Source organism: Phyllobates terribilis, unplaced genomic scaffold (genome assembly GCF_046119375.1).
Source record: "Phyllobates terribilis strain yellow unplaced genomic scaffold, ASM4611937v1 Scaffold_4__5_contigs__length_816908805, whole genome shotgun sequence".
In the NCBI taxonomy this organism is placed as follows: domain Eukaryota; kingdom Metazoa; phylum Chordata; class Amphibia; order Anura; family Dendrobatidae; genus Phyllobates; species Phyllobates terribilis.
The window spans coordinates 406,264,118-406,291,486 of NW_027362764.1; the positions used below are offsets into that span (position 1 = coordinate 406,264,118).

The following is a 27,369-nucleotide window of genomic DNA, read 5'->3' on the forward strand; positions in this document are numbered from 1 at the left end:
AACACAGGTGTGCAAAAACAGAAATGTACAGTTAAAAGTCTACTTTTTTTCTAATTTCTAACAAAATGTAACCCAAGACAAATGCTAGCTACACTATATCACTGATCAATTACACTGTGAGTGCTGTCGACCGACATCTATCCTATTTCTATCCCTATCAATTAAATCTCCTATATTATTTGCAAACTACTTCTCTCATCTTCTTCACTGCTGCAGTTGTACAACACATTTTTGTTTGGAGCATTTGTCCAATGTTTTAGTACTTTCTCTCCTATCTCTATTGCTGTGAGCTCTGATGTCCTCTCACTATCATATATCACCCAAAAATGGCTGCTGCATTCCCTGCCTAGGCATTTATATAAGATCTTATTTTCCCTACTGATTAGCTGCACTATACCACTTGATGTGATAATTGGATGGCATTATCGGGAAGCCCACGTGGTCGTGCATGAAGTTATGTTATCCAACTGTGGCTAAAGAAATGTTCTGCAATGTGGAAAAGGCATTGGGCATTTATTTTGGTGATTCACACGAATCAAAGCTCAACTTGTCTGAATTCGCCAGGGACCTTTGAGTTGCATAAAAATAACACAAATTTGATTCCCAGAAAATCAATTCACTCATTTCTATCATGTATGGCCACCACCTGCCTGTGTGCACTCTTGATAATGGTCTGGGCATACATAGTTCTGATCAGAAGATGAATGGTGTTCTGGAAGTCATGCTTGTTGAACTTTCAATGGTCTGTTGAATTTAAATGCCAGATTCTTTTGTTCTTCCAGGAAATATGCTGTCACAAAGCTGTCAATATGCCATGGTGTCTGGCAGTGGTTTATTTCACCTTTTTCCATTGAAATCACATGTACGCTTGGCTGAGCTGAGTGTGCATGTGTATGGGAGAGCCCGCAGAAACAGAAGTCAGTTGAATGAGTATTCAGCTGACAGTTATCTAAGGTATGTGTCATAAAACCTGGAAACAAATGGGTTAACCTGCGCTGCCATCAAAGGATGATGAACTTCAGATGAAGTTTTAAACTTCGAAATGCGTTGACCAATAAACCGCAGAATTGTATTCCTGTCTTCTCATCATCCTTTGACGGCAGCGCAGGTTAACCCATTTGTTTCCATGTTTTATAATTCCCTTCTCCTAGCTCTGCAGCAGCCTATGTCTTTTTCAGCAGTTGTGTGCACCCAACCTGATCAGGTGAGCACGTTAGTGCATATCCTTTCCCAACATTTACCCAGATAAGACCCTATTGCGCTTTTTGTCCCTTCCAGGTCTCTCTAATCTAAGGTATGTGGGCACTTTTAGGTGGGTGCTGAAAAACCTGTCAATCAGTGGCTTTTTCCTGCAGTGTCTAAAACACTTGGGTGTGCCAAATTCAGTAAAGCCGGGGACCATCTGTGGGGACAAGGGTATAAATTGAAGCTCTTGGGCTCCAAAGTTAAATTTGCAGAATGATATTTAAAAAAAAAACTGGTCTTCTTATGAGGTACAAGGGCCTTTGACCTTCCTAAGACAAGGGCCTGATTGTGACTGCTAGCGCTGCACTATCTACCAGGGCAGTGGAGTCGGAGTTGTGGAGTCGGTGTCCATTTTGGTGCAGTCAGTATAAAATGGACCGACTCCGAAAATATATAATAAATTGGGTACAATAGTTCAGTGTAGGATGTGCTGTAAATGTTTTCATAAGAATAAGTTATGAAATGTCCTATAAATGTCTGTTTTATTCCTGATCTAAGGATGTCGGCTTTTAGTTGAGATGAATCTGTGCTGCACTTTATGTACACGCTCAGTAGTGAGGCAGTGCTGTGGAGTCAGTCGTGGAGTCGGAGTCATGGAAATTGAGGAGTCGGGAGTCAGTGGTTTGGCTTACCGACTCCACAGCCCTGCTATCTACACTGCTGGCAGATACATAAGGAAGTAAAAAAACATCTACTGTTAATGCAAAAGGCTTTTGCAATAACTAAAATGAAAATAAATTGCCTAAGACTATTTAGGGGTGTAAGTGTGACCCAACATGGTAGCTATTTATTGTGCTCTATTTAAAAAAAAGACTCCTGGGCTCATCACATGTATGGTATTGGAAATAATTAGAATATAAAGCAAATGCAAATTCATTTTCCTGTAGTCAGTGACAAGAAGACATAATGAGCACAGTGTTCGCTGTGTGCAGGATCGGGAAACAGTGTCATTACTGTGGGACTTTTAGTTACAGATAAAAGTTCTAGTAAATAATTGAAGACATAGGGTGACTCTCTCTCACCCCCGAGGCTCACATCCAGGAAGCGATACCTATTGAAGCTACTATCATTACAGGATTATTGTAGAAGCCAGAACAAATCAAGTGCTCATTTGGAGAAGTCAGAATGGCACAATGAGGATGGGACTCTGACGGACAAAAGTGGCAGGTAAATCCTAATAGCTACACAAATCGCACTCTTGAAATCATAACGGAGGAAGAAAGAGGCAGAAGTGTTTGGATGTAATACTATTTTTATACAGAAGACTGGAATTGATGACCTACATGGCATTAAAACACTGTTCTGTCCTATTGAGGTAGTTATCAGAATCTCCAACTCAGCCATTTAGCCTGACAGAGGATGGTGCCGTTCTGTTCCTGAGATGTCGGCTTCTATGTGACGTGAGCCAAATGGCTGAGAGAAGCTATATTTCCAATGCCCGATCAGTGCGTCCTATTTTTATGGAACTAGTCAATGCCAGGTTTTAGAAGCCCCCATTTTCCCACTGTATACATCGTAGTTTATTATTTTATAGGATGATTGCTTTGTATTTATATTATGAATATATTCACTTTATGTAAGGAACGTAGCCTCCCTAAATTATTCAGTGCCACTGGCAGTATCGGAGTTACGTGGCGTACATTTCTATAAAAGTTCATCAAATGAGTTTATTCTACGCAGGAATTATTATTTTATTACGGCTTTGCTGACCTAAGCACATTACGCCAACACATTTTTAATAAAATATTACTTTATAAGCAACATTTCTTAATTTTATAGTTGATATAATAACTCATCCAAAACATATGCAAAAATGAGTGGGCCAAAAAACTTACCAGGCTATAGACTTGCATCTCCATAAATATGCAAGCTCAGAACATATGGGCATGCATGTATACCTCTATACAGAAAGCAGGGAAAGAGGCTACCGCCAACCTTCATCCTATTCTGTGCTTGTTTCCCATGACAATAGATGGGCTGCCCTCATACATATGGGTAGTCCCAGCAAAAAGTTGATATTATCTCTGAAAACCATACAAAGAATTGTATATTTGAACTACTAATATGATGACAAGTGAAAAAATATGCACAGAAGCATCAGAAAGTACAAAGTGAATAAAAAAAACATACTCGGATTACTCCTAGTAACTACTGCTCACACTACTGGTTGCACGTGCTCACTACTGCTCTCACCACTGACTGCACATGCTCACTACTGCTCTCACCACTGACTGCACATGCTCACTACTGCTCTCACCATTGGTTGCACATGCTCACTACTGCTCTCACCACTGGCTGCACATGCTCACTACTGCTCTCACCATTGGTTGCACGTGCTCACTACTGCTCTCACCACTGGCTGCACATGCTCTCTACTGCTCTCACCATTGGTTGCAAGTGCTCACTACTGCTCACACCACTGACTGCACATGCTCACTATTGCTCATACTAGAGGTAGCAAATTCTCACTACTGCTCACACGAGTAATGCTCACTACTGCTCACATCACTGGCTGCACATGCTCACTACTGCTCACACAAGTAATGCTCACTACTGCTCACATCACTGGCTGCACATGCTCACTACTGCTCACATCACTGGCTGCACATGCTCCCTCACTGCTCACATCACTGGCTGCACATGCTCACTACTGCTCACATCACTGGCTGCACATGCTCCCTCACTGCTCACATCACTGGATGCACATGCTCACTACTGCTCACATCACTGGCTGCACATGCTCACTACTGCTCACATCACTGGCTGCACATGCTCTCTACTGCTCACATCACTGGCTGCACATGCTCACTACTGCTCACACTAGTGGTAGTTGCACATGCTCACACCAGTGGTTGCACATGCTCACTACTGCTCACACCATTGGTTGCACATGCTCACTGCTGCTCACACCATTGGCTGCACAAGCTCACTACTGCTCACACTAGTGTTGGTTGCACATGCTCACACCAGTGGTTGCACATGCCCACTACTGCTCCATTCACACAGGGGGACTCCTGGACCCCTAGCAATCATGCATTTGTCATATATTTCTGTGGATATGTGTTGTTTATGGGACAACCATTCTAACAATATATTTTTCTGCACAATGATTGTACTCTAGTTTTCATGCATTTTATATTTTGGTTTTTTAGTCCATCCAGCTGAATTTAGAAATTGACATGTGACAGATCCTACATAGAAAATAAAACATATTATTAGAAAGCGACTGCTGGCAGCAACATCAATCAGCAAGTGATCTCACCTAATGACCTAAAGTAAAAAGCGGGCCTGGTCTCCCGCCTAACAAAGGACCCCAGCCTGCTTCAGCTTTCTTAGCCGGCTGATAAAAAAAGATCTGACATAAAGCTTCACTGGAGCAGAGAATCAATAATTGCTCACTGCTCCAAGCAAGTTGTCCCTCAAAACAATCTTCTCAGGGAAAACACAGAAAATCTAAGCATCTGAGTAAATTTCCCTTTCAATTCGCCTAAGAAGTGATTAAAAAGCCATTTACTCAGACAAGTCTCTTACTTCCATGGGGGGTAACAGCATCATTTTCTTTCTTGTCAGCTAAAACAAATACAGTACAAACTGAGTGCACGGAGAAGCAAAAAACATATAATAGCAGTAATAGAAAGCTGCGGCTGATGTGAAATACCGCAGAATATCGCACATTATACCTACGTGGTATAGGCTCGAAATAATTAGGGGCTGCATGAAGAAATGACAACATACACAAGCAAACAGCTATTTATTAGCTGTTAAATCCGCACTGGTGGCCAGTGTGTTCTGCTTTATTATCCTATATAAATCCAGCACAACTGTCTTCCCAGGCAGCAATGCATGTCAAATATTCACAAAGTTGTCTCATCACAAGCAAACCACTATACCATGGAAGATGCCAGAAACCCTCATCAGTGTGCATGTTACATATAGATAAGGGGTGGACTACTCATTTACCCAATGGGCTACATCAGAATCTGGGAATGCTGAACAAATGGGGGTTAGGGGAACTTAAAGGGGTTGTCCACTACTAGTAAACCCCTTCTAAATAGCTTCAGTCTGCGCCACAAAATAAAATAATGGATAAATTGCTGGTGTGTCTCCCAGCAGCCACATCACATTGCTATGCCACATAATAATAATCTCGATTTTTATATAGCGGCAACATATTCCGCAGCGCTTTACATACATTATCATTGCTGTCCCCATTGGGGCTCACAATCTAAATTCCCTATCAGTATGTCTTTGGAGTATGGGAGGAAACTGGAGAACCCGGAGGAAACCCACGCAAACACGGGGAGAACATACAAACTCCTTGCAGATGTTGTCCTTGGTGGGATTTGAACCCACTGTTGCCAATCAGACACCCAGGAAGTATGCACTTTTCTATTTTGTGCAGCAGACTGGAGCTAATGAGAACGAGTTATCCAGTAGAGGACTACCCCTTTAATTCTGCGCAATATTAATTCCAGAAGATGCCATTTCCCCCTAATCTCCAGTCTATTATTGCAGTAATCATCCCTTAATTGCCACCCTCCCTCACATCCACGCCAGTATCCAGTAGCCACGTAGCTTATATTCTTGGCCCTCCTAGCAGATTAGAAGCAGTGCAGCACTCAGGATTTGGCTGCGGTCAGACGGCCGTATGTTCTCTCACGAGAGAGAATCGGGCCGATTATGCTAATGACACTCGGCCCAAACTCTGGCTCACCACTAGGATAAAGATAAATATATAGGCACACATTCATTTAGAGTTATCACGCAAGTTTTGATGAAGGGCGTGATGGAGTCAGAGGTGCCCAGTGCACCTCGCCACATATCTTACTCCAGTCATAGATGTGTGGTGTAAAAGTACGTTACTACTCGCCACACTCTGTTCCATTTGGGTAGAGCTGGCATGAAAACGCAAAAAAGTGCAACAATTTGTCGACTTCTCAGAGTGTTTTACAACAGATTTCTACAGAAAACACTTTGATGATTCGGGGTCATGATGAATATACTCTCCAATGAGCATATCAAGGTTGTCTAGAATGATGAGACGCCCTTTAAAAAAACAAAAAAAACAAAAAACAGTTCTTAAATTAACCAGTCACCTTGGAAATGCTGTGCAATCAATGGGCTGCTTGTTATAATGTCGGAGAAGCTGAGCGGATTGATATATAGTTTGGTGGGAAAAGTTTCAGTATACCATGTATTTTATTCACTGACATTCGCTATGCATAGTGAGGTAGCTGTCAATCATCGTTTAGGACCACCCACTAGACTCCTAAATCCAAACTGAGCAGAAATATAAATGAAGAGAATAATTTTCCCTGCTCTGATCCCATTACACAATTCTGCCAGTTGAAGCAGACATATTTATTCTCACTATGTTGGGCACACTTGCTCATGGTGTCGCCATTTTTGGGGTTAAAAGGTGTACACAATAAGACCTTTTTACGCAAAAGACTAGGTTCAGGACTGCAACTATCCAGTTCTTTATATCTGAATTCACTACAATACAAAAGTTTGTAAATCCTGGACTTTGGGGCCACTATCAGGAGGTTTCAGCACCTAATTCAGACGTACGTCATTTACGTGTCTTCACAAGTCATTGTTTTTTTGCAGACGAGTGTTTGCATATCAAAATAATACATTGAAGTCTATTAGACTGTGAAAAAATAGAACGTACATGGCTGACATCCATGTGTCATCTGAGCACCATCCGTTTTTTAATGTTTAATAGATAGGCTAAGCTTTGAATTTGCCACACTGATGGTAACCACAAACACATTGGCCAACAATGGATGTAAATTGGCTAAAAATACACTGGTCAACATCAATCTGTTTTTCATGTATGCAAAAAAAAGAGATATCTGGATGACACTTATAATGTCACCTTTAAAGCTGTTTCATCTGCAAGACCACATGACTGACCATAATGATGGTTTTGTGGGTGAAATAGCCATTTCCATGCAAAATTAAGTGATTGCTCAGGAAGACTGAAGATGATAAGGGCTGCTACGGTTCAAAGCCACAGCATGACCGTTACGTGTGTACGCAGCCTTAGATGGAAAGTAGACCACATTAATGAACCAAGTAGCTTCAATGGAACTTATACAAAAGCCTTACTGGGGGAAGAAGCCGGTCCCACTACCAACTTACCTGCCACTCCATAAAAATGCAGGCCCAGAAATAACAGTTTACCGAAAACTACTTTTCCTGTGAAGCCCTTTCCTGGATTCCTTTGTCTCGTTCAGATTTCCTGGATGAGATATACCTTTAGGGTATAGCTAAATGGTGGGTCCTCCACTCACTTCCATAGCTAATGACCACACAATTTTGTTTCACAATTGCAGCTATTGGCCCGGCACAGATGGATGCAGCTTCAGTCGCACTACCACCACACCGCCACCACACCGTCGAGCCATACCCTTACTCCAGTGCCTCATTACTGGAGGCCCACAATATGTCTGCTGGTTATTAGAGATGAGCGTTGTTCTACTCGAACTGTTCGCCAATCTCAAATTCGAGCTGTTTTGGGCGGTGTTCGAGCCGGACGGCGAACACGAACAATTTGAGAAAAATTCGGCTGTTCGAGGTTATGTTCGATAACTGTTCGTGCACCAAAATCATAACTGGATTTTTTCTCAGTAATGATGAAAATTAATGTTAATACGCAGTTTGAGTGTACAGCGGGGTGGGGGGAGGGGCAGGGGATGGATCTCTGCAGGAACAATGAAGATCTCCATTTTTTTTTCTCTTTCCCGCATTTGCAGTGGGGAGGTGCAATCTGTCAGCCTATCAGCAGCGCACACACGGAGCGAAGTGCTTTTTTTCACACAAGCAAGGGCATGTGTCATTGGCAGTGTATGTCACATGTCCTTGCCCTATAAAACCAAGCCATTTTCCCCGTCGCCACCATTTTCTCACTGCTGCAGCTGCGTGTTAGACGGCACCGCTGTTGCTGTGTGCGCTATACCTTGTTAATTTCAAGCCAATTTTCGCACAAATATACAGATAGCTTGGGAGTAGGGAATAGTTGTGATTGCAGTCCTTTTAAGGACTAGGTTACAGCATTTCCTACGACTTTTATCAGGGAGGTCTGTGCTCTTAAATAGATAGGTTGTGGGAGTAAAGACTAATTGTAATTGGAGTCCTTTTCAGGACTAGGTTACATGAGTTCCTATCAGTTTTTGCCAGGCAGGTCTGTGCCAGTGCTGTGCAAGTTTTTTTCACAGCATTTGGCTGAATCTAGCAAAGCTAATCCTTTTTGGCCTATTGCAGAGTGTGTTAGTCAGTGGAGTAGCCTATCTGTGTTGCAAGATATAACACCTGTGTATAGAATACCAATTTTTTTACTGCACCTAGTGAAGTAAAATCTTTTGGGCATAGCATCATTCTATTAGTCCATCTATACTGACCTCCATCAGGTTGCAAACTGAATATCATTTTTTTCTGCATCTAGCTCTGAAAAAATATTTGGGCTTCTAGCAGTGTGTGGGACTTGGTCTATTAGTCCATCTATACTGACCTCCATCAGGTTGCAAATTAAAAATAATTTTTTTCTTCATTTAGCTCTGAAAAAATATTTGGGCTTCTAGCAGTGTGTGGGACTTGTTCTATTAGTCCTTCTATACTGACCTCCATCAGGTTGCAAACTGAATATAATTTTTTTCTGCATCTAGCTCTGAAAAAATATTTGGGCTTCTAGCTGTGTGTGGGACTTGGTCTATTAGTCCATCTATACTGACCTCCAGCAGGTTGCAAATTGAATATAATTTTTTTCTGCATCTAGCTCTGAAAAAATAGTTGGGCTTCTAGCGGTGTGTGGGACTTGGTCTATTAGTCCATCTATACTGACCTCCATCAGGTTGCAAATTAAAAATAATTTTTTTCTGCATCTAGCTCTGAAAAAATATTTGGGCTTCTAGCAGTGTGTGGGACTTGGTCTATTAGTCCATCTATACTGACCTCCATCAGGTTGCAAATTGAATATAATTTTTTTCTGCATCTAGCTCTGAAAAAATAGTTGGGCTTCTAGCGGTGTGTGGGACTTGGTCTATTAGTCCATCTATACTGACCTCCATCAGGTTGCAAATTAAAAATAATTTTTTTCTGCATCTAGCTCTGAAAAAATATTTGGGCTTCTAGCAGTGTGTGGGACTTGGTCTATTAGTCCATCTATACTGACCTCCATCAGGTTGCAAATTAAAAATAATTTTTTTCTGCATCTAGCTCTGAAAAAATATTTGGGCTTCTAGCGGTGTGTGGGACTTGGTCTATTAGTCCATCTATACTGACCTCCATCAGGTTGCAAATTAAAAATAATTTTTTTCTGCATCTAGCTCTGAAAAAATATTTGGGCTTCTAGCAGTGTGTGGGACTTGGTCTATTAGTCCATCTATACTGACCTCCATCAGGTTGCAAATTAAAAATAATTTTTTTCTGCATCTAGCTCTGAAAAAATATTTGGCCTTCTAGTAGTGTGTCGGACTTTCTCTATTAGTCCATCTATACTGACCTCCATCAGGTTGCAAATTAAAACTAATTTTTATCTGCATCTACAGTACCTCTGAAAAAATATTTGGGCTTCTAGCTGTGTGTGGGACTATTTGTATTAGTCCATCTATACTGACCTCCATCAGGTTGCAAATTCAAAATAATTTTTTTCTGCATCTAACCCAGCCAATAGTTTTGGCCTAATACCACAGTTTGGCCACTCAGCTCTGCTCGGTTACCATCCATTGTTTTTTTGTGCAAACAACTCCAGAGTTGTGAATTAGTTAACCACCAAAATGAGTGGAAAAAGGCCTGCTGCTGGTGGAAAGGGGAATAGGCGTGTTGGGAAGGGGAAAAAAGGTTGTGTCCGTGGGGTAGGTGTTAAAGCAACAGTAACATCTGCAGAAGAAAGACCATCTTCCAGCCAAACTAAAATGTCTACTTCTTTTAGCGGACAATGTGATAAGATCCCTTTCTTACGGCCACGCCAATCGCTACAAATTCCAGATGAGGCACAAAAACAGCAGGTGCTTCAACGGATATCAAGTGCTCCTTTAAGTGGGCTCTCCTCCACATCAACTTCAACATCACAAATACTCCAGTCCTCAAAGGTGTCACCCAAATCGCACTTGCTTCCTCACAGCTCCCAAATCTCCAGCTGCCCGTCTGAGTATGAGGTAGAACAGATGGTTGAGTCTGCAGAGCTGTTTACTCATACTATAGCCTGGGAATCAGAGGTCGACTCCAGCGCTTCTGTGAATCCAGATGAGGAAATGATCTGCACTGATGCCCAGAATCTTTATGAGTCGGATCCAGGACCAGACGCAGAAGGTTCTGACCATAATGTAGACCCTCATTCCCAAACTGTAACTCCTGTTGGTGGAGACAATGAGGAAGACGATGATAAGACTCAAATACCTGATTGGAGCGACAACTTTAGTTTTTTGTCAGGGCAGGAACAGGTTGGCTCTGAGGACGACGGGTGTGATAACGCACAGGGTGATGATGATGAGGTCGGAGATCCCACTTACTGTCAACCCACAGTCAGCCAAGAGATGAGGTCAGCAGAGGAGGTGGAGGAAGATGCTAGTGACGACGAGGTCAGGTTGCGCCTTCCTGGACAGAGACGTAGTACTGGAAGCACGTCAACAACTGCATCCTCAAACACAACTCTGCCTCTCACCACAAGTCGTGGTGGCTCTTCAGGTCGCATGGGTGCTAAGCCTTGCATAGCCTGGGCATTTTTTCAGATCGATAAAGATGACCCAACTCGTGTTATCTGTAACATTTGTCAGCAAAAGCTAAGTAGAGGCCAAAAAATACATAGTTTGAGTACTTCATGCATGAACCGGCACATGGACATGAAGCATAAGTTGCAGTGGGAAGCTCAGTGTGCTACAATGCGGTCTAGCCGGCCGGGCCAACCACCGTCTGCCATATCTTGTGCATCCGCGGCCTCTTCATCCTCTGTGACTGGGGGGACAGCAGTCACACCTGTTTTGGGGCGCAGACCTGCCACCTCTTTACCCGCAACAGCCAGCGTGATTGGCAGGTCATCATTTTCTTTGGAGGTGGTAACACCAGCTGGTCTTGAGCGCTGTCCGACATCGATAGCACCACCTTTGGATCAAGGCAACCTAACATGTCCGCCTGCATCTTCCTCACAGACCGGCAGTTTGCCGGGGACACCCTTATCAACCCCGTCTAAGCACAACAGCCAGCCCTCGGTCCCTCAGATGTGGACAAGTAAAAGACCATTTCCTCCTAGCCATGAGAAAGCTAAGAGGTTGAATTTCACCATCTGCAAGCTCTTGGCTACAGAAATGCTGCCTTTCCGCCTGGTGGACACAGAGGATTTTCGAGACCTTATGTCCGTCGCAGTGCCCCAGTACCAGATGCCCAGTTGGCACTACTTCTCAAAGAAAGGTGTGCCTGCGCTCCACCAGCATGTCGCACACAACATCACCGCTTCTTTGAGAAACTCTGTGTGTGACAGGGTGCATTTCACCACAGACACTTGGACGAGTAGGCATGGACAGGGGCGTTACATGTCGCTGACTGGGCACTGGGTAACTATGGTGACAGCAGGACAAGGGGCTGCTGTCCAAGTCTTGCCGTCCCCACGAGTTGTGCGTCAATCCTCTTTATGTCATTTTTCCTCCACTGCTTCTGCCTCCTCAACCTCCTCTCGGTCTTCCACCTGCACCCAAAGCCTGTCTGGTCATGCCACAAGCTTTCTAACTGCGCAGAAGGGATCCTGCACACCTCCTTACTATGCTGGCAGTAGGGCTCAACGTCATCAGGCGGTTTTTACATTGAAATGTCTGGGAAATGTGAGTCACACAGCTGAGGAGTTGTGGTCAGCTCTGGAGAACCAATTTCATGAATGGTTGTCTCCACTGGACCTGAAACCAGGGAAGGCCGTGTGCGACAATGCTGCAAACCTGGGTGCGGCCCTTCGCCGGGGCAATGTCACACACGTGCCTTGTATGGCTCACGTGTTGAACCTGGTTGTCCAGCAATTTTTAGCCCACTATCCCAGACTAGATGGCCTTCTGCAGAGGGCACGGTCGCTGTGTGCTCACTTCCGCCGTTCGCATCCCGCAGCTCAGCGACTTACATCTCTACAGAAGTCGTTGGGCCTGCCACTTCACCGGCTAAAATGCGATGTGCCTACCCGGTGGAATTCAACTCTGCACATGTTGCAGCGACTGTGGCAGCACCGACAAGCCCTGGTGCAATACGTTCTGACGTATAGCCTGGGCCAACGAGATTCAGAGGTGGGGCAAATCACGCTGGAGGAGTGGTCTCAGATCAGGGACCTATGCACCCTTCTGCACAGTTTTGAAATGGCGACGAAGATGTTTAGTGCTGACGATGCCATTATCAGCATGACTATTCCGGTGATTTACATGCTGGAGCACATGTTAAACAGAATTCGGAGTCAGGTGGTGGCACAAGAGGAGGTGGAGGAAGTAGAGGAGGAGGAGTTGTATGCGGAAGGGCTAACATCTGCAAGGTCCAGACGGTCGGCAGCACCAAGGCGGCAGGCATGTGAGGGTGGGGGAGATGATTTTACCAGGGCGCATGGTAGCAGCCAAACTAGTGAGGAAGGTGCAGGAGCCCAGGAAGAAGTGGAGGACGAACTGATGGAAGACTCATCAGATGAGGGAGACCTTGATCACATTTCTGTTGTGCGAGGTTGGGGGGAGAGGACAGAGGAAGGAAGCATGATTGCTACCTCGCCACCAACACAACAGGGACTTGGTGCTCCTGGATGCGCAACACACATGAGTGCCTTCTTGCTGCACTACCTGCAACATGACCCTCGAATTGTGAGAATTAGAAATAATCCTGACTACTGGGTTGCCACACTGTTAGATCCCCGGTACAAAAGTGAATTTGCAGAAATTATTCCTGCCATAGAAAGGGATGCACGCATGCAGGAGTATCAGCAGAGACTGTTGCAGAATCTTATATGTGCTTTTCCACAAAATACCAGTGGTGCACGTAGTGAATCTCACAGTTCCAACTTGCCAACCGTGGGACCGTCAAGTGTTCAGCACTCAAACCGTAACAGAACCACAGTATCTGCTGGTAACATCAATTTTGCGGAATCATTTCACCACTTTTTTAGCCCATCCTTTGCAAGGCCACAGGAGACAAGAAGTCTGACACATAGTCAACGCCTAGAGACGATGGTACAGGAGTATCTCCAAGTAAACATTGAAGCCACGACTGTGTCACTGGACCCTTGCTCTTTTTGGGCTTCCAATCTGGATAAATGGCCGGAGCTAGCCACTTACGCCTTGGAGATCTTGTCATGCCCCGCAGCCAGCGTTCTGTCTGAACGTGTGTTCAGCGCTGCTGGTGGTGTGCTGACAGATAAGCGCACGCGGCTCTCCACTGATAATGTAGACAGACTCACGTTCATAAAGATGAACAAATCATGGATCCGAAACGACTTTTCTACCCCTGTGTCATCCTGGGGAGAGTAAAAGCTTGATGATTGGTTAAAATCACCCTACCAACCGTTTTAAGCTTTCAAATTACTAATCATGTTTATCTGTATCTTGACTGGAAAATAATTTGGGCTTTGTAGCAGTGTGCAGCACTGATCCTATTAGGCCATCTATAATAAGCTTCACCAGATTTAAAATTAAAAATAATTTTTAGCTGCATCTAGCCCGGAAAATAATTTTGGGGCTCCGAGATGCGCAAGACACATAAGTGCCTTCTTGCTGCACTACCTGCAGCATGACCCTCATATTGTCAGAATTCGAAGTAATCATGACTACTGGGTTGCCACACTCTTAGATCCCCCAAACTTTTCGATCAACCTTTTCATTTTAATAAAGACCAAAATAATGGTCATTTTTGAAATTATAAGCATTAGCAGGTTGTTAGAAACTGAAATCAAACAGTTTTCAACTCAAAACTTTATTCTAGGTGATGTTACATTTTCACATAGGACCCCTTGTTCGAAAGGAGCTTCTGAACTCTCTCATCCATTGAATTTGTCAGGTTTTGGATGGTTTCTGCTTCAATTGTTTTGCATGAGGACAGAATACCCTCCCAGAGCTGTTGCTTAGATGTGAACTGCCTCCCGCCATCATAGACACTCCTTTTAATGATGCTCCAAAGGTTCTGAATGGGGTAGAGGTCAGGGGAGCATGGGGGTCACACCATAAGTTTGTCCCCTTTTATGCCCATATCAGCCAGAGATGCAGATGTTTTATGTGCAGCATGAGATGGTGCATTATCATGCAGAAAAATGATCTTGCTGTGAAATACACGGTTCTTCTTCTTGAACCATGGCAGGAAGTGCTGTTTGAGAAAATCCACATACATTATGGAGTTCATCTTTAGCGCCTTCAGGGATCCTAAAGGGGCCGACAATCTCTCTCCCCATGATTCCAGCCCAAAACATTACTCCACCTCCTCCTTGTTGGCGCTGTAGCCGTGTTTGCGTGGGGTGTCCATCAACCAGCCATCCTCCACTCCATTCATCTGGACCATCGAGCGCTGCACGGCACTCATCCGTGAACAAAACAGTTTTGAAATCAGTCTTCATGTAATGTTTGGCCCACTGGAGCCGTTTCTGCTTGTGTGAAGTGGATAGAGGAGGTCGACAGGATGGCATATGCACAGCTGCAAACCTCTGAAGGACCCTGCATCTTGTTGTTCGGGGGACGTTGGAAGCACAAGCAGCTTCAAAAACTTGTCTGCTGCTATGACAAGGCTTTTTTGCCGCTGCTGTTTCAACCTGACGTAATTGCCTGTAGGAAAGAGTCCTCAATTTGCCCTTATCAGCACGCACACGTGTGTACTGTGAATCAGCTACATACTTCTTGATTGCCAAGACACTTCATCCTGATCATCGCACAATGTTGATTGTAGTCATGCCTTGACCTAAACACTCCACAATTTGTTGCTTCTCAGCAGCCGACACATCCTTTTTCTTTCCCATTTTGGCAGAAAATGTAGGCTGCTTAATAATGTGAGAGAGCCTTCTTAAGTAGTCTTGCCTTTCATTGGACACACCTGCCAAACTAATTAGCACAGGTGTCTGCAATTGCTTACAGTGATATAAAGAGCCCTGACACACATCACCATCAATGAGTTTAACTGACAAACAAACAAATTCTTCCCTTATCACTCCTAAACACTTTTTGCATAATAATTTGGAACGCGGTGTACATGTGCTTTTCCACAAAACACCAGTGGTTCACGTAGTGAATCTTACAGTTCTAACTTGCCAACCGTGGTCTGTATGGAATTGTTCAATAAAGTGCCCAAAATTAAGATAACATAGATGGGAGAGGTCTCTATGAATAGGAACTCCTAAGTATTTGATACCCTGTGAGGGCCAGGCAAAGGGAAAGTTGGACTGGATGGAATCCTATATGGATTTAGGGAGGGAGACATCGAGGGCCTCAGACTTCGCTGCATTGATTTTAAAATTTTACCATGTAACAAAGTGATCTATTTCAGCCATAACAGCAGGGATGGATATATGTGATTGAGTGATATATACTAGGACATCATCAGCAAATAGAGAGCACTTGTACTCGGTGCCTCCCACCTCAATCCACCTAATATTGGGGTTATGGCGAATTGATGAGAGCAGGTGCTCCGTCACTAGGATGTATAAGAGAGGGGACAGAGGACATCCCTGCCTTGTCCCATTGGTGATTGTGAAAGGTGATGAAAATGTTCTGACGCACCCCCTGGGCCTTGGGACACCCGGAGCCGGACCCTTTTTGGTGGATGCTGGTGGTTGTAGTCTTCGTGGCGGCGATCCGGTTCCGTGGCTCAGGGCGGTCAAACCAGTGGCGGAACTATTTATGTGGTTTTGATGTTTAAATGTCCGACTACGCCACACGTGGATTGCGGTCAGAGTGAACCGCCGCTACAGGGCAGACCGCTAAGGCTGGTGTTGTGGGTGCAGCAGAGCGTAGCATAACTCCCCACGGGAGGAGTATAGCCTCAGGGCAGTGTATGCGGAGGATGGGGGTGATGGTGCAGGGCAGCAGCAGTAACGACACGGAGTCAGTGATGCAGTTCAGGGCCTTTACTCACAGTTCTTATTATCCAGACCACGTCTGCAGGTAACGGCTGCCCACGTCGTACTGTGCTCACCAGGTGAGGGGCTCAGACAACTCCCAGATAACTTTGGAGCGCTTCACAGGACCCCCTTTGTGTGTCCTTTGTCTGGCCTTTCTTACCAACACTTCTGTCCGGCTGCCTCGGGCCTCCTCTTGGTAAACTTGGCGCCAGTTTCCCTGACCCTATGTGGTGCCTTCCTAGCGGGTGGAGCAAGGGGCTGCGCCACATAAAATGTCAGAGCCTCCGGTTTCTAGCTGAGGGTCGTTTCCTGCCTCCACTAGTTCGGGGACCGGTCTCCCCCTTTGGCCTGACCCCTCCACGCAGGTGGATTCGGGCGTGCGGTGGCGACTCGCCCGTCCGCACCCCTGGGATCCCTTCATTCCTCGTTCCTGGAGCCTTCTCCGCTCCTCTTCCTTCCTTCTCCCTCTTGCAGGCCTGGGCCTCTGTTACTAGGCCCGCCTCCGGAGCAAAGCTCATGCAGAGCCCCTGCTCCCTGCCACTTCTGCTCAGACTTCTCTGCACTGAACTAAGATGGTGCCCACCTTTTATACTCCCTTCTCAATGCACCCAGGAACTGCTTCCTCCCTGCTCCTGCACTGCAGGGTTCCCCTTCCTCAGTGTTCCCTCCCCCCACTCCAGCCAGGGACAGGGACTGTCGTGCCCATCTCAGGGGCATATTGGTCGCCCTGCCCCACGGCAATGTGGTGTAATGCATGCAGGTGTCGGGTCCTGATCCACACTCCATCCTTATCTGAGAGTGAGATATCACACCTCTGGGTGAGGTGCAATACGTCTGTAGCAACCGAGCCCTCGGTGCTACAGTTCCATTTATCTTCAGCCTAGGTGACGTATTGTGATACAGGGCCGTGATTTTGGCTATAAAAGGGTCCCCTAGACCCCTACCCCAAGCTTTTTAAGAGAATCATATATGGCGTGCCAGGAGACTCTATGGAATGCTTTCTCAGCATCCAACGAGAGTATCTACTTACAAATTTTTAACTGCATCTAGCCCAGGAAATACTTTGTGCCTAGTAGCAGTGTCTGCTAGTCAGCGGATTATCCCGGCTGTTAAGCAAGCTACACCACCTGTAGTTTGGACACTTAATTTTTTCAAAGGAAATGCTTCGGGACCACGGGATACTCAGTGAAGAGCATCAGGAGGCACCCCAAGGCATAGGGGCTGGGACTGGCACTAGGATGCCTTGCGGTGGACAGCCGAGCTCGATCCTTATAAAAGCTTTTTAACTGCAGCAGCTTTAGTGGACGCTACTGGAGCTGGAATTACGCGGCTGCTGGCATGAGACTTGCCCTCCAATAGATCCTTGTAAATGGATTTAAAGTGTATTCATTCAAATTAGAGGGACAATTTAAATTAAAAAGCTTAGAGCTGCCTCCACCACAGGGGGGCTCTCTCGACCCACCAGCGGACAGGCACCAGTATTGGGAGAGGGGGGCTGGCCGTCAGGGTTCACCGCGGCTCTGGCACAAACCCGGCGACACGGAGGTGGCACGGGCAGGAGCGGACTGGCCGTCTCGGCTTCTCACTTTTTGGATTTTAGAAGGGCATGACATGCCTATATCTGTGTCTCCCCCTCCTTTTACTCCTCCACCTCTTTTCTTTTCGCATGACTATATGTACTTGTCACTTTTCCATGTGTTAGTTGTGTCTTCTGAGCAGTTTGTCAGCTTTTGGACACCTTTGAAGGTGTTTTCTATGTGTTTCTATGTGTTTTTGTTTGCCTGCCATTGGTTTTAACGGTGTTCGAAGATGTTCGACGAACAGTTCGACGAACAGTTCGGCGAACACACGGGTGTTCGACGAACCGAACCGAACTCGAACACTACGGGGGTGGCTCAACACTACTGGTTATGTTTACCTGCTATTTCTTTTCCTCACATACTGGTATAATGAACGTCTTGCTGAGACTATAAGGCCGGTTCCAGATGGCCATATATAATGGTATATATACATATCGAAATGCACGCACTTACCAAGGGTTTCTCAACCCAAACTTACAAGCATATATGTGGCTGTAAGCTCGGGTTGGGACACCCTGGGTCAGTCTGTGTATTGCGGTCCATATACAGTGCTGCTCACCATTATTGGCACCCCTTCATTTTTTTCATAGACTGTACAATATCTTCAGAAATAAATGGAAATGTACCAAAGTTATATCCTCAGGATTTTTTAATTTGTGGTCCAAAGTAATACAACAATAAAACATTGTTTTTCAACTTCCATGTTGCAATTTCAAAGAAAAAAACAAAATAAACAGCATGTGCAGCAATAAAGGCACCCCTAATTAATACTTGGTTGCACACCCTTTGGTATTGCTGACAGCCTCCAAACGTTTCTTGTAGCCCTCTATAAGCTTCTTGCACTTCTCAGCTGGAATTTTCTCCCACTCTTCCTTTGCAGTTTGTTCTTGAATGCTCTTGAATGTTTGCAGGGTTCTTTTTTCCCAATGGCAGATTTCAGCTCACCCTAAAGATTTTCAATGAGATTGAAGTCAGGACTCATTGCTGGCCATTTTAAAGCAGTCCATTTTTTCTTTTTCAACCATTCCTGTGTACTTTTGGCTGTGTGCTTTGGGTCATTGTTTTGCTGGAGGACACATGATCTTCGAATCAAACCAAGTTTTCTTACACTGGGTAGGACATTTCGCTCTAAAATCTCTTGATAATTCTGATTTCATGATTCCTGTGATACGGTCAAGGCCTCCAGTACCAGACGCAGCAAAGCAACCCCACAGCATTAGTTATCCTCCACCATGCTTAACTGTTGGTAAGATGTTCTTTTCCTTAGAAGCTTCAGTTACCCGTCTGTAAACAAACTGTTGCTTTGCATTGCCAAAGAGCTCTATTTTTGTTTCATCTGTCCACAGAACATTTTCCCTGAAGGATTGAGGTTTGTCAAGGTACTCTTTGGCAAAGATCAGTCGTTCCTTTTTATGTATTTTCTTCAGCAATGGTTTCTTCCTTGGCCTTCGCCCATTAAGATCAGCTTGGATTATATGCAGCATATGGCACTTGTTGAAACGATGACCCCAGACTGTTCCAGGTTGGCCTTCAGGTCTTTGGATGTTTGACGTGGTGTTTTTTCCACCATTCACACCAACCTTCGAAGACATCTCTTGTCAATTTTCCTCCTTCCCCCATGTCCAGGGAGGTGCTTGACAGTTCCATGCTTGGAAAACTTCTTAATAACATTGCGCACTGTTGAAACTGGGTTACCAAGGTCTTTGGAGAAAACCTTATACCCTTTGGAAGTCTTGTGTTTGCTAATAATAGCAGTTCTGATGTCCTCAGACAGCTCCTTTGTCTTCACCATTGTGACAAAGGAACAGGGCCTATCATGTGGCTTTTTAAAACAGTGAAGTCATCATTCATTGGCTAATTCATGTCACATAGGCACCGACAATTAATCATAGGTGAGTCTCTTTTGTGATTTACTACAGGCGAGTCAAAATGTGAAGGGTGCCAATACCAGTGACACAGCAAGCTTTAGATTTTTCTATTTTTCCCTCCAATTGTTTTTTTGTTTTAAACTATTGTTTATCGTTTGCTCTTTTGTATTTAACACGAGTGCTCTATACAAAAAAACTGTTTTACTTGATTCATTTTTTTCTGGAGCTTGTGTGAGGCCTACTTTATACTCCAGCTCTGCCTATTCAGATTGGCTGCTGAATATACACAAGCTATATGGAAACATGGAAAGCCAATCAGTCGTGACCCAGTAACGTCTATAGCTGTCTACGTTTCCGTGTGGGCGATACGGTCATCAGTGATATTCTCTGCCTAATAAAATAGCGACTCAGCAAAAATGTACATGTTTTTTTACTCCCATTTTGTTACTCAAGTGACCTCCAGTTCTCCAGTGTGACCTTCCTGCCAAGGTTTTGTTCACACAGGACTGATATTCTGTGGACTTTCCACAGTGAAAATTCTATAGTGCAATCCACAGAAGCAAAATCCACACTAAATTGAGCTGATTTTATTGAGATTTTCGTTTTAGTGGATTTGCTGCAGATTTCACTCTGCAATTTATTCTTCTCCTTAACTTTGCATACTTTACATCCTGAATCTGCATGAATTTATCTATAATCCTCATATTCCCAGAAGTCAAGGGTAGAGTGGACCTAACAAAAGCCTGAGCAGGAACTGCTGAAAGAGGAATCTTGTTCTCCATCTTCTCCTCACCTTCTCCATCTTCTCCTCACCTTCTCCATCTTCTCCTCTCTTGTGCTACAATTCTCTGAGAAAATCGGATCACACTAAGCTGACATTTGGATCAAACTCTGATCAGAGTTTAGGCGAGTATCATTTACATAGTAGATCAGATTCTCTTGCATGAGAGAATCACGGTCGTGTGACCCCGACCTAAATGAGAAATACAGATGTAGCGAAGTTACCTTAACACCCATAATACAGCATTATGGTATCACAGCAGAAAAAAGGGAATTTGAAACCTTACATGACATCGGTCAATGGCTTGTGCAATGTTAAGTCATCTTAATCCTATTAAATGAGATAACCTTCTGTGACAAGTTATCAAAATGGTGTGATACTTATCAAGTTAAACTTGGCTGCATCTGTCAGTTTAACCAGGGTTGAACTCGCCCACCAAAGTACCACCGAATCCAGGTTCTTATACAAAATGTATGTGATTTTGAGTTATTTGCTGCTGGTGTTGAATAACATCTATCTAACATAAAGTAGTATCCTGAAGTACGGAATAATTAGACTGAAACTATACGTCGACTTAGGCCAAGAATCGATACAAGTGAATGGGGTGAATGTGACACCTTGTTTACTGCGACCACAAAAAGTGTGCATGTGTAGCAGCTACACATAAAGATATTTGGCCTTGCATCCTGCGTCACGGCCAAAGTTGCTGTGTAGCCCTAACCTTAAAGGGGTTGTCCTCTACTCAGATAACCATTTATTTAAAACAGTATTTACTACGTCTTATCCGGCGATGTTTCAGCAATGTCAGCGCTGTGTTTCCCTAAAGCTCACGTGACATTGGCTGCAGGGCTCACGTATTATAACAATCAGTAGCTGTTAATTGGCTGCAGGGGTCACACTTCCCCTGGACGTCCAAGGCTCATCTGAAAAAAGAGAGCGCACCAGCTCAATAGCGGCCACTGATTGGCGGCAGGTATCATGTGGAATACCAATGTCATGCAAGCCTCAGGAAACCCAGGGCTGACATCGCTGGAACAGAAGTGGTACGGCAACTGAGTATAGGGTATGTTTATTTTACAAGAGGGAATAAAGTACTTAAGAAGGGGGATGGACTAGTAGTGGTCAAACCCTTTAAGTGTATTTATCACTGCAGTTGGGATAATATTAATTTCCTACAATTTCTGTAACTGAAAGCTTCTTTCAATTAAAAGAACAATTATAATCTGACGTAAGAGAAATCTCCACTTATAAGATTGCGGTAACTTGTAGCACAGCATGAGGGACGGAGAATCCCTTTTCCATTCACCCAGCGGGGTCTGAGGGCCACCAAACCCTCTGCTACAAGGCCGCGTACCTAATTATGACCTTCCACGGCACAATTATCAATGGAGAATGAATGCAGCAATACTTAAAGAAGGTTAATGTATGAAAGGGAAGGCAAGGAAAAGGATGCTAAATTACAAGCAAATCTCATTTTACTTACAATAGCATTGCTACAGGGGGTGAAGGGATAGCAGTTACACCTGGGTCTAAGTGGCATATATTGTATGAGGACACCAGTATTATAAATGGTCCTTGTTACAGATTTTGCATTGATGCCCGGGGTCATTTCTTGGATACAACGTATACTTTTATTCTAGCGATATATTGTCTCTTGTGACTTTGTAATACAACTATAATAAAAGATCAGGATAACACTGATTAATACAGGATGCCCATACACGCTCCAGACTTGTAGGGCATTCTTCACACTTTAATATGCTCGGTATGGGATGACTGTCAACGCTCTAATTGAAAGCATGTAACTGCCATTTAACAAAAGCTGGTAAAATGAAACCGGGCTGAATTCAGACCTATAGGAAGAATATTATTTAGCTACAGAACAGGTGGCAAAACAGACTGTAAATGATACGTCTGTCTAGAGCTGATCAAGCGCAAGGAACATTTCCACGACACATTGGGATCTTGGAAGCGTTCTTACCTTAAACTGCGCTCTTGTAAGAAACAATGGGATTGTTTTACACTCTGAAGCCAAGAGAAAATAAAACCATCCTGCGTCATAGCTGAAATATCATCACCTAGAAATACCGATAGTGCCGCCATCTATAGTGGTCACATCTCCACATGCTTGTCCAGGGCACCATGTCGCTCGAAATATGTGCCCCATCTCAGCCAATAATCATTTTTATTCTTTTCTACCCACAGTCATGTTTTCAATTTAGAGCTGAGTACATATTGTTTCTACCATCGGAAACAATTAGAAAACTGAACCTTTCAGGATAAGATTGTGGGACCATAACAGTCAATCTGAAAACCACCATGAGTTGTGCTGTAAATGTTGGCGTGAACCCCACGTGTGAACTCATCCTAAGCTAAGTTTAGGACTCTGTTTGTCATATCAATCACATGTTTCTGCACAATGGGGAACATTACAAGGTGGGTCATTTTGGCAGCAGATTTTATTTAAGATAAAAAGGGCACATTGTTTATGTTCTGTTCACCAAATTTACACAAAGTGTACATAGCCCTATTGCAAGGAAGAACTGATAGCATCTGGTATAGGCTGGAGCCCAGTTATTCTGTATAATACCCTAAAACTGAACTGTTCAGGAAAATATGCAGAAAATGTCAACCTGATGCTATATAATACATATATATAAATATATACATATACATATATATATATATACTGTATATACTGTATATATCTTTGTATGTACATACTGTTTAAAGATGTGCTGTTTTCATTGGCCTAACTACAGGTTTGATTCATGTTCACAAGTAGTGTTTTATGGATTTCTCAGGCTGAAAAGGCCACATAAAAAAAACAGATTTTTAAAGCGTTTTTGCAATAATATGGGGTTTCTGGCACTGTTTTCATGCGGTTTCTGGCACTGTTTTCATGCGTTTTTTCCTCATGGTTTTTATCATACTATAAGTATAACAATAGGGTATGTCTCTTTGACACATTTCAGACATTGTCAAATATGCATAAACAAAATACGATAAAAATCACAAGACTGTGAAAAACTCCTGTAAAGATTTGGCATGTTGCTCTACCACATGTTAAAAAGATAGCGACATGAGCAGTAGGCACGTATTCCAATTTAAATGAACGGGAAGCTTGTTGAAATCATATTTGACGTGATTTTTTTAACGTGATTTTTGGCATGGAATCTGCGTCAAAGACCTTTCACGAAAAAACTCCATGTGAACATACCCTTACATTTCTGATGCCTGGTAAGGAAAATTATATGGCTTCCCTACCTATCAAATTGCAGATAGGAAAGTTATCTGATGATACACACTACAAGAAGGGTGCCGTCTCAGGGAATCTTCTCCCATAGCCTGATGAATAAGATAAGCCTACAATACCGATCATCTGTGTTACTGAAAGTACAGTGCTCAGCTGTACAGAGATGTATAAGCAATGGTGGGGAAGTGCCGTGGCTCCTTTATGCAGTTGGCTGCTGTAGGTGCCCAGGGTCCACCAATCTAATACTCATGGGCTACGCTAAAGATACGCCATCATTATTGAACTGGATAAAACCTTTAACCAAAATGTTCCCTCATTCTTACATGCTTTCTTATCTTCTTTTATGTCATCACTCTCAGGCCAGTTTCACACATCCGTGTTTTGCGGTCCATAGGCTGACTGTGGGTTTCCTCACCAGGATTCGGCATCCTCCTAAGTATATATGATACTGCCAAGTTCATCACAATGTGTGAAAATGGCATAGTTCCCTACATAATGGAACTGTCCAATCAGGGCTGACTGTGTAGGTGCGCATCCAACCTACAAGGAAATGGTCATGCTCAGTTGTCAATTAATTCATATATTTCCAGGAGGAATAACAGAGGAACAATACATAATTATGCAGAAAGATGTTCCAGAATTGTTCATTCATGGGGAAAACAAGCATTTACGAAATCTTACCCCTCTGACGTCCTATTAGGTCATCATCAGACATGAGCTTGTGATGTTTATCAGATGGAAAAATGCATAACAAGTACAATCAGTTTTCCTTGCTCTATCAGCGTACTTGGGTTCCAGCTTAAACAAAGTTGAAGCCGTTTCCCTTTATTCTCGTATTGAAATCACCTTTCATTAAGCAGAATTTCATCCAGTTCTTTGAACTTTAAAGACATTTTTTAGAGATTGATTTTCTAACCGAGGACCATGAGGTCAGTTCATGCTGCGACCACCCTCCACACCCAGCCAAGTGCCAATCTTTGAATTAAAGAGGCTTCGCTTTGCAGGATTTCACAGTGGGAAGACGGATGAATGTCTCTGGTGTAGTCATTCACATTTTAATACTGACCTATATACCATGTTATAGCAAGCAGCTAATAGGTGGAACCTGCTAACACCTCTGTGAGGAAAACTAATTGCGTCACAAGAGAAATGGGGGCATCACAGGACGTCCCTGGACATCAACAGCCCTAGCCCACTATTCCAACAACTAGGCTTTTCTCACCTCGGTCTGCTGCCCTAGCCATGTATCCTGGCAGGCAAGGCAGAGTGGCTCCCCCATGGCACCCTCAGCGGGGGCACTTTCCCTAGTAGACCTCCTCGTTGTCACACAGCTTTCCCACATGATTTCATGAAATGATGGAGCTGACATTTTCATTTACACAATTTGAGATTTCTGTTACTGTTATTTTTGTTATTTTCTAATATTCATGGAAATGCTTTTTCATGCCATTACCCACAAAACAGAACCGGATGACAATGCAGAGGAACTGATCAATAGCATTTTACACTCTAGCAAAGCTAACAAAGGGTTATTTTTCAGCCAACAATCATGACATGCTCCTAGAAATGGGGCGTTCTGCTAATATCAGGGCCAACAGGCGAGTCCTAGATTTATTTTCTGGCTCCATTCAATTCCAATGCTTCTATGTGCTTGTACTAATACGTATTAGGTTACGCCTTGTCTCCGGGAGACTTTGATAAAGAAATCCACCATTGTGAGTGATTAGCATACGTTGCAATTATTAGGCCATTGTTAAACGCCCCTCGGGGCTGAAAATAAATTAACCCAACACGAATAAATGAGCATGACCAAAACTTCATATTAAGTCAAGTACACAGCAGGGCAGCGTGCACGAGGGAATCCTATAGAGGGGATGGAATAGCTCTCGGATGCACTGCTACCCTGGCACTGGGGCAGAGGAGTTGTGCTGGGCACAAGACTGGACACAGCAGAAGTCAATGTTGAGGATTCATTTACTGTGCCCACAACAATCATCTTTCTGGGTCACTAAGGGTCATATCACGTCGGCAATTGTGGGCTCCTCCAGAAAGTGACAGGAAGAGCCCAGCAATATCCAGCGAGGGGTGCGGCTGGCTTATTAATGACTCCTGCCAAGCACCTGCCAGTGACCAAGCTCTGATGGATCATCTGCCGACACACTGTACCAGCGCACAGGGAGCCGCACGTCCTATTGTTCCCCCAGACAGGAATATACTAAAACAATAGTGCTGCTCCGTTATACGCCAACCGGGGGGCTTTGTCTAATACAATGGGAAGCCCTATTAGCACAATTACATATACAATAGTCCTTATTTCCAGAAATACCACAGATGGTGCCAGGACTGGGACCCTGACAAAGCTAAAGTCACAGCTCAATAAACTCATTAGGTGTATATCTATCTATCTATAATGTATAGAATTATATATATATAGAAAGGCAGATTGCTGTATAAATATATGTATAGATATATAGTACAATACAATTGTACAGTACAATACATATAGCACATATATTAGCACACAATAATGTGTAGTTTTATAGTATGTGTGACATGAATTAGGTCTAGGTTAGTAAATTGGATACAGCTAGATACATGTTTATAAATATCTATATATAAATGTAACACATACAGTTTATATGTATATAAACAGTGCTGAGTCCATTATGAGAATGGTATATATACAGTATACATATACAGTGTTTGTACAATGCACACAGTGCGTGCTGGGCAGCTGCTCGCCATGTCCCATGCAGGCTGCTGCTGCTGCTGGCGGGCACCCAGTAGGTGTAGCACACAGGAGGGCACGGTACCTGAGCAGTTGGTGCCTTTGCCCTTGCCATTCTGGCACTCGCTGGGCAGCTGGTTGGACGCCTGGACCCCGGAGAAGGCGAGGAAGAAGAGCAGCACTGAAGAGCAGGACCACAGGGGAGGCATCCGCCCGCAGACAGGGGCAGACGATCCGTCCATGGCGAGGGGCAGCGGGATGCTGGTGCTACGAGCGGCTGGGGCGAGGAAGGTACCGGCTGCTAGGGCAGGCCAAGAGCATCAATGATGGCACACAGCACGGGGCAGCAGCGGGCACGTCCTCCTCATTCCCTGCTCCTCAGCCTGGTACAGGAGCCAGTGATGTCCAGTGTCTTCATACAGGGCAGCACCTCACAGGAGGCTGTCACCCATCCTCAGCACCATGATAGAGAGGAAGCAGCAGTGTGACCCCCGGGCGCTGCCTGCTGTGCCCCTCCCTTCCCTGATTGCCCCTTCACTTTCCGCCGGGTTATTGTTCCGAGCAGCAGAGGCAATGTCACCAGCCGCTAGATGGGCGAAATACGTGTGGCTGCTGCTCACAACAAAGGGACTGAGTAGAGGAGGAGGAGGAGGAGAAGATGAAGGGGACCACGTGACGGCAGCCCCCATGCCTCTCCTTGTAGCCAGTAGTAAACCCCACATGATGCTCATCATCAGAGCTGAGTGCTGGCAGAGCTGTGCCCGCACACTGGCACTGTGCATGGGTAGATCACCGTGTAGAACTGTATATAGGCTAATACAATAGTGTCACAGCATACATATATAGCACATATAGTCAG

At 44.2% G+C, this 27,369-nt stretch overlaps 1 protein-coding gene across 1 annotated transcript in view; it reads right to left on the reverse strand.

The window, feature by feature from the left end:
- TMEFF1 (transmembrane protein with EGF like and two follistatin like domains 1) overlaps positions 1–27,167 on the reverse strand; it is a 282,319-nt gene extending 255,152 nt beyond the window's left edge. Inside the window, exon 1 of the mRNA XM_073678601.1 lies at positions 26,596–27,167. Within this exon, the coding sequence (XP_073534702.1) occupies positions 26,596–26,752 (157 nt within the window). The 5' untranslated portion in view covers positions 26,753–27,167. The remainder of the gene's footprint in view (positions 1–26,595) is intronic.
- Between the last annotated feature and the right edge of the window lie 202 nt (positions 27,168–27,369).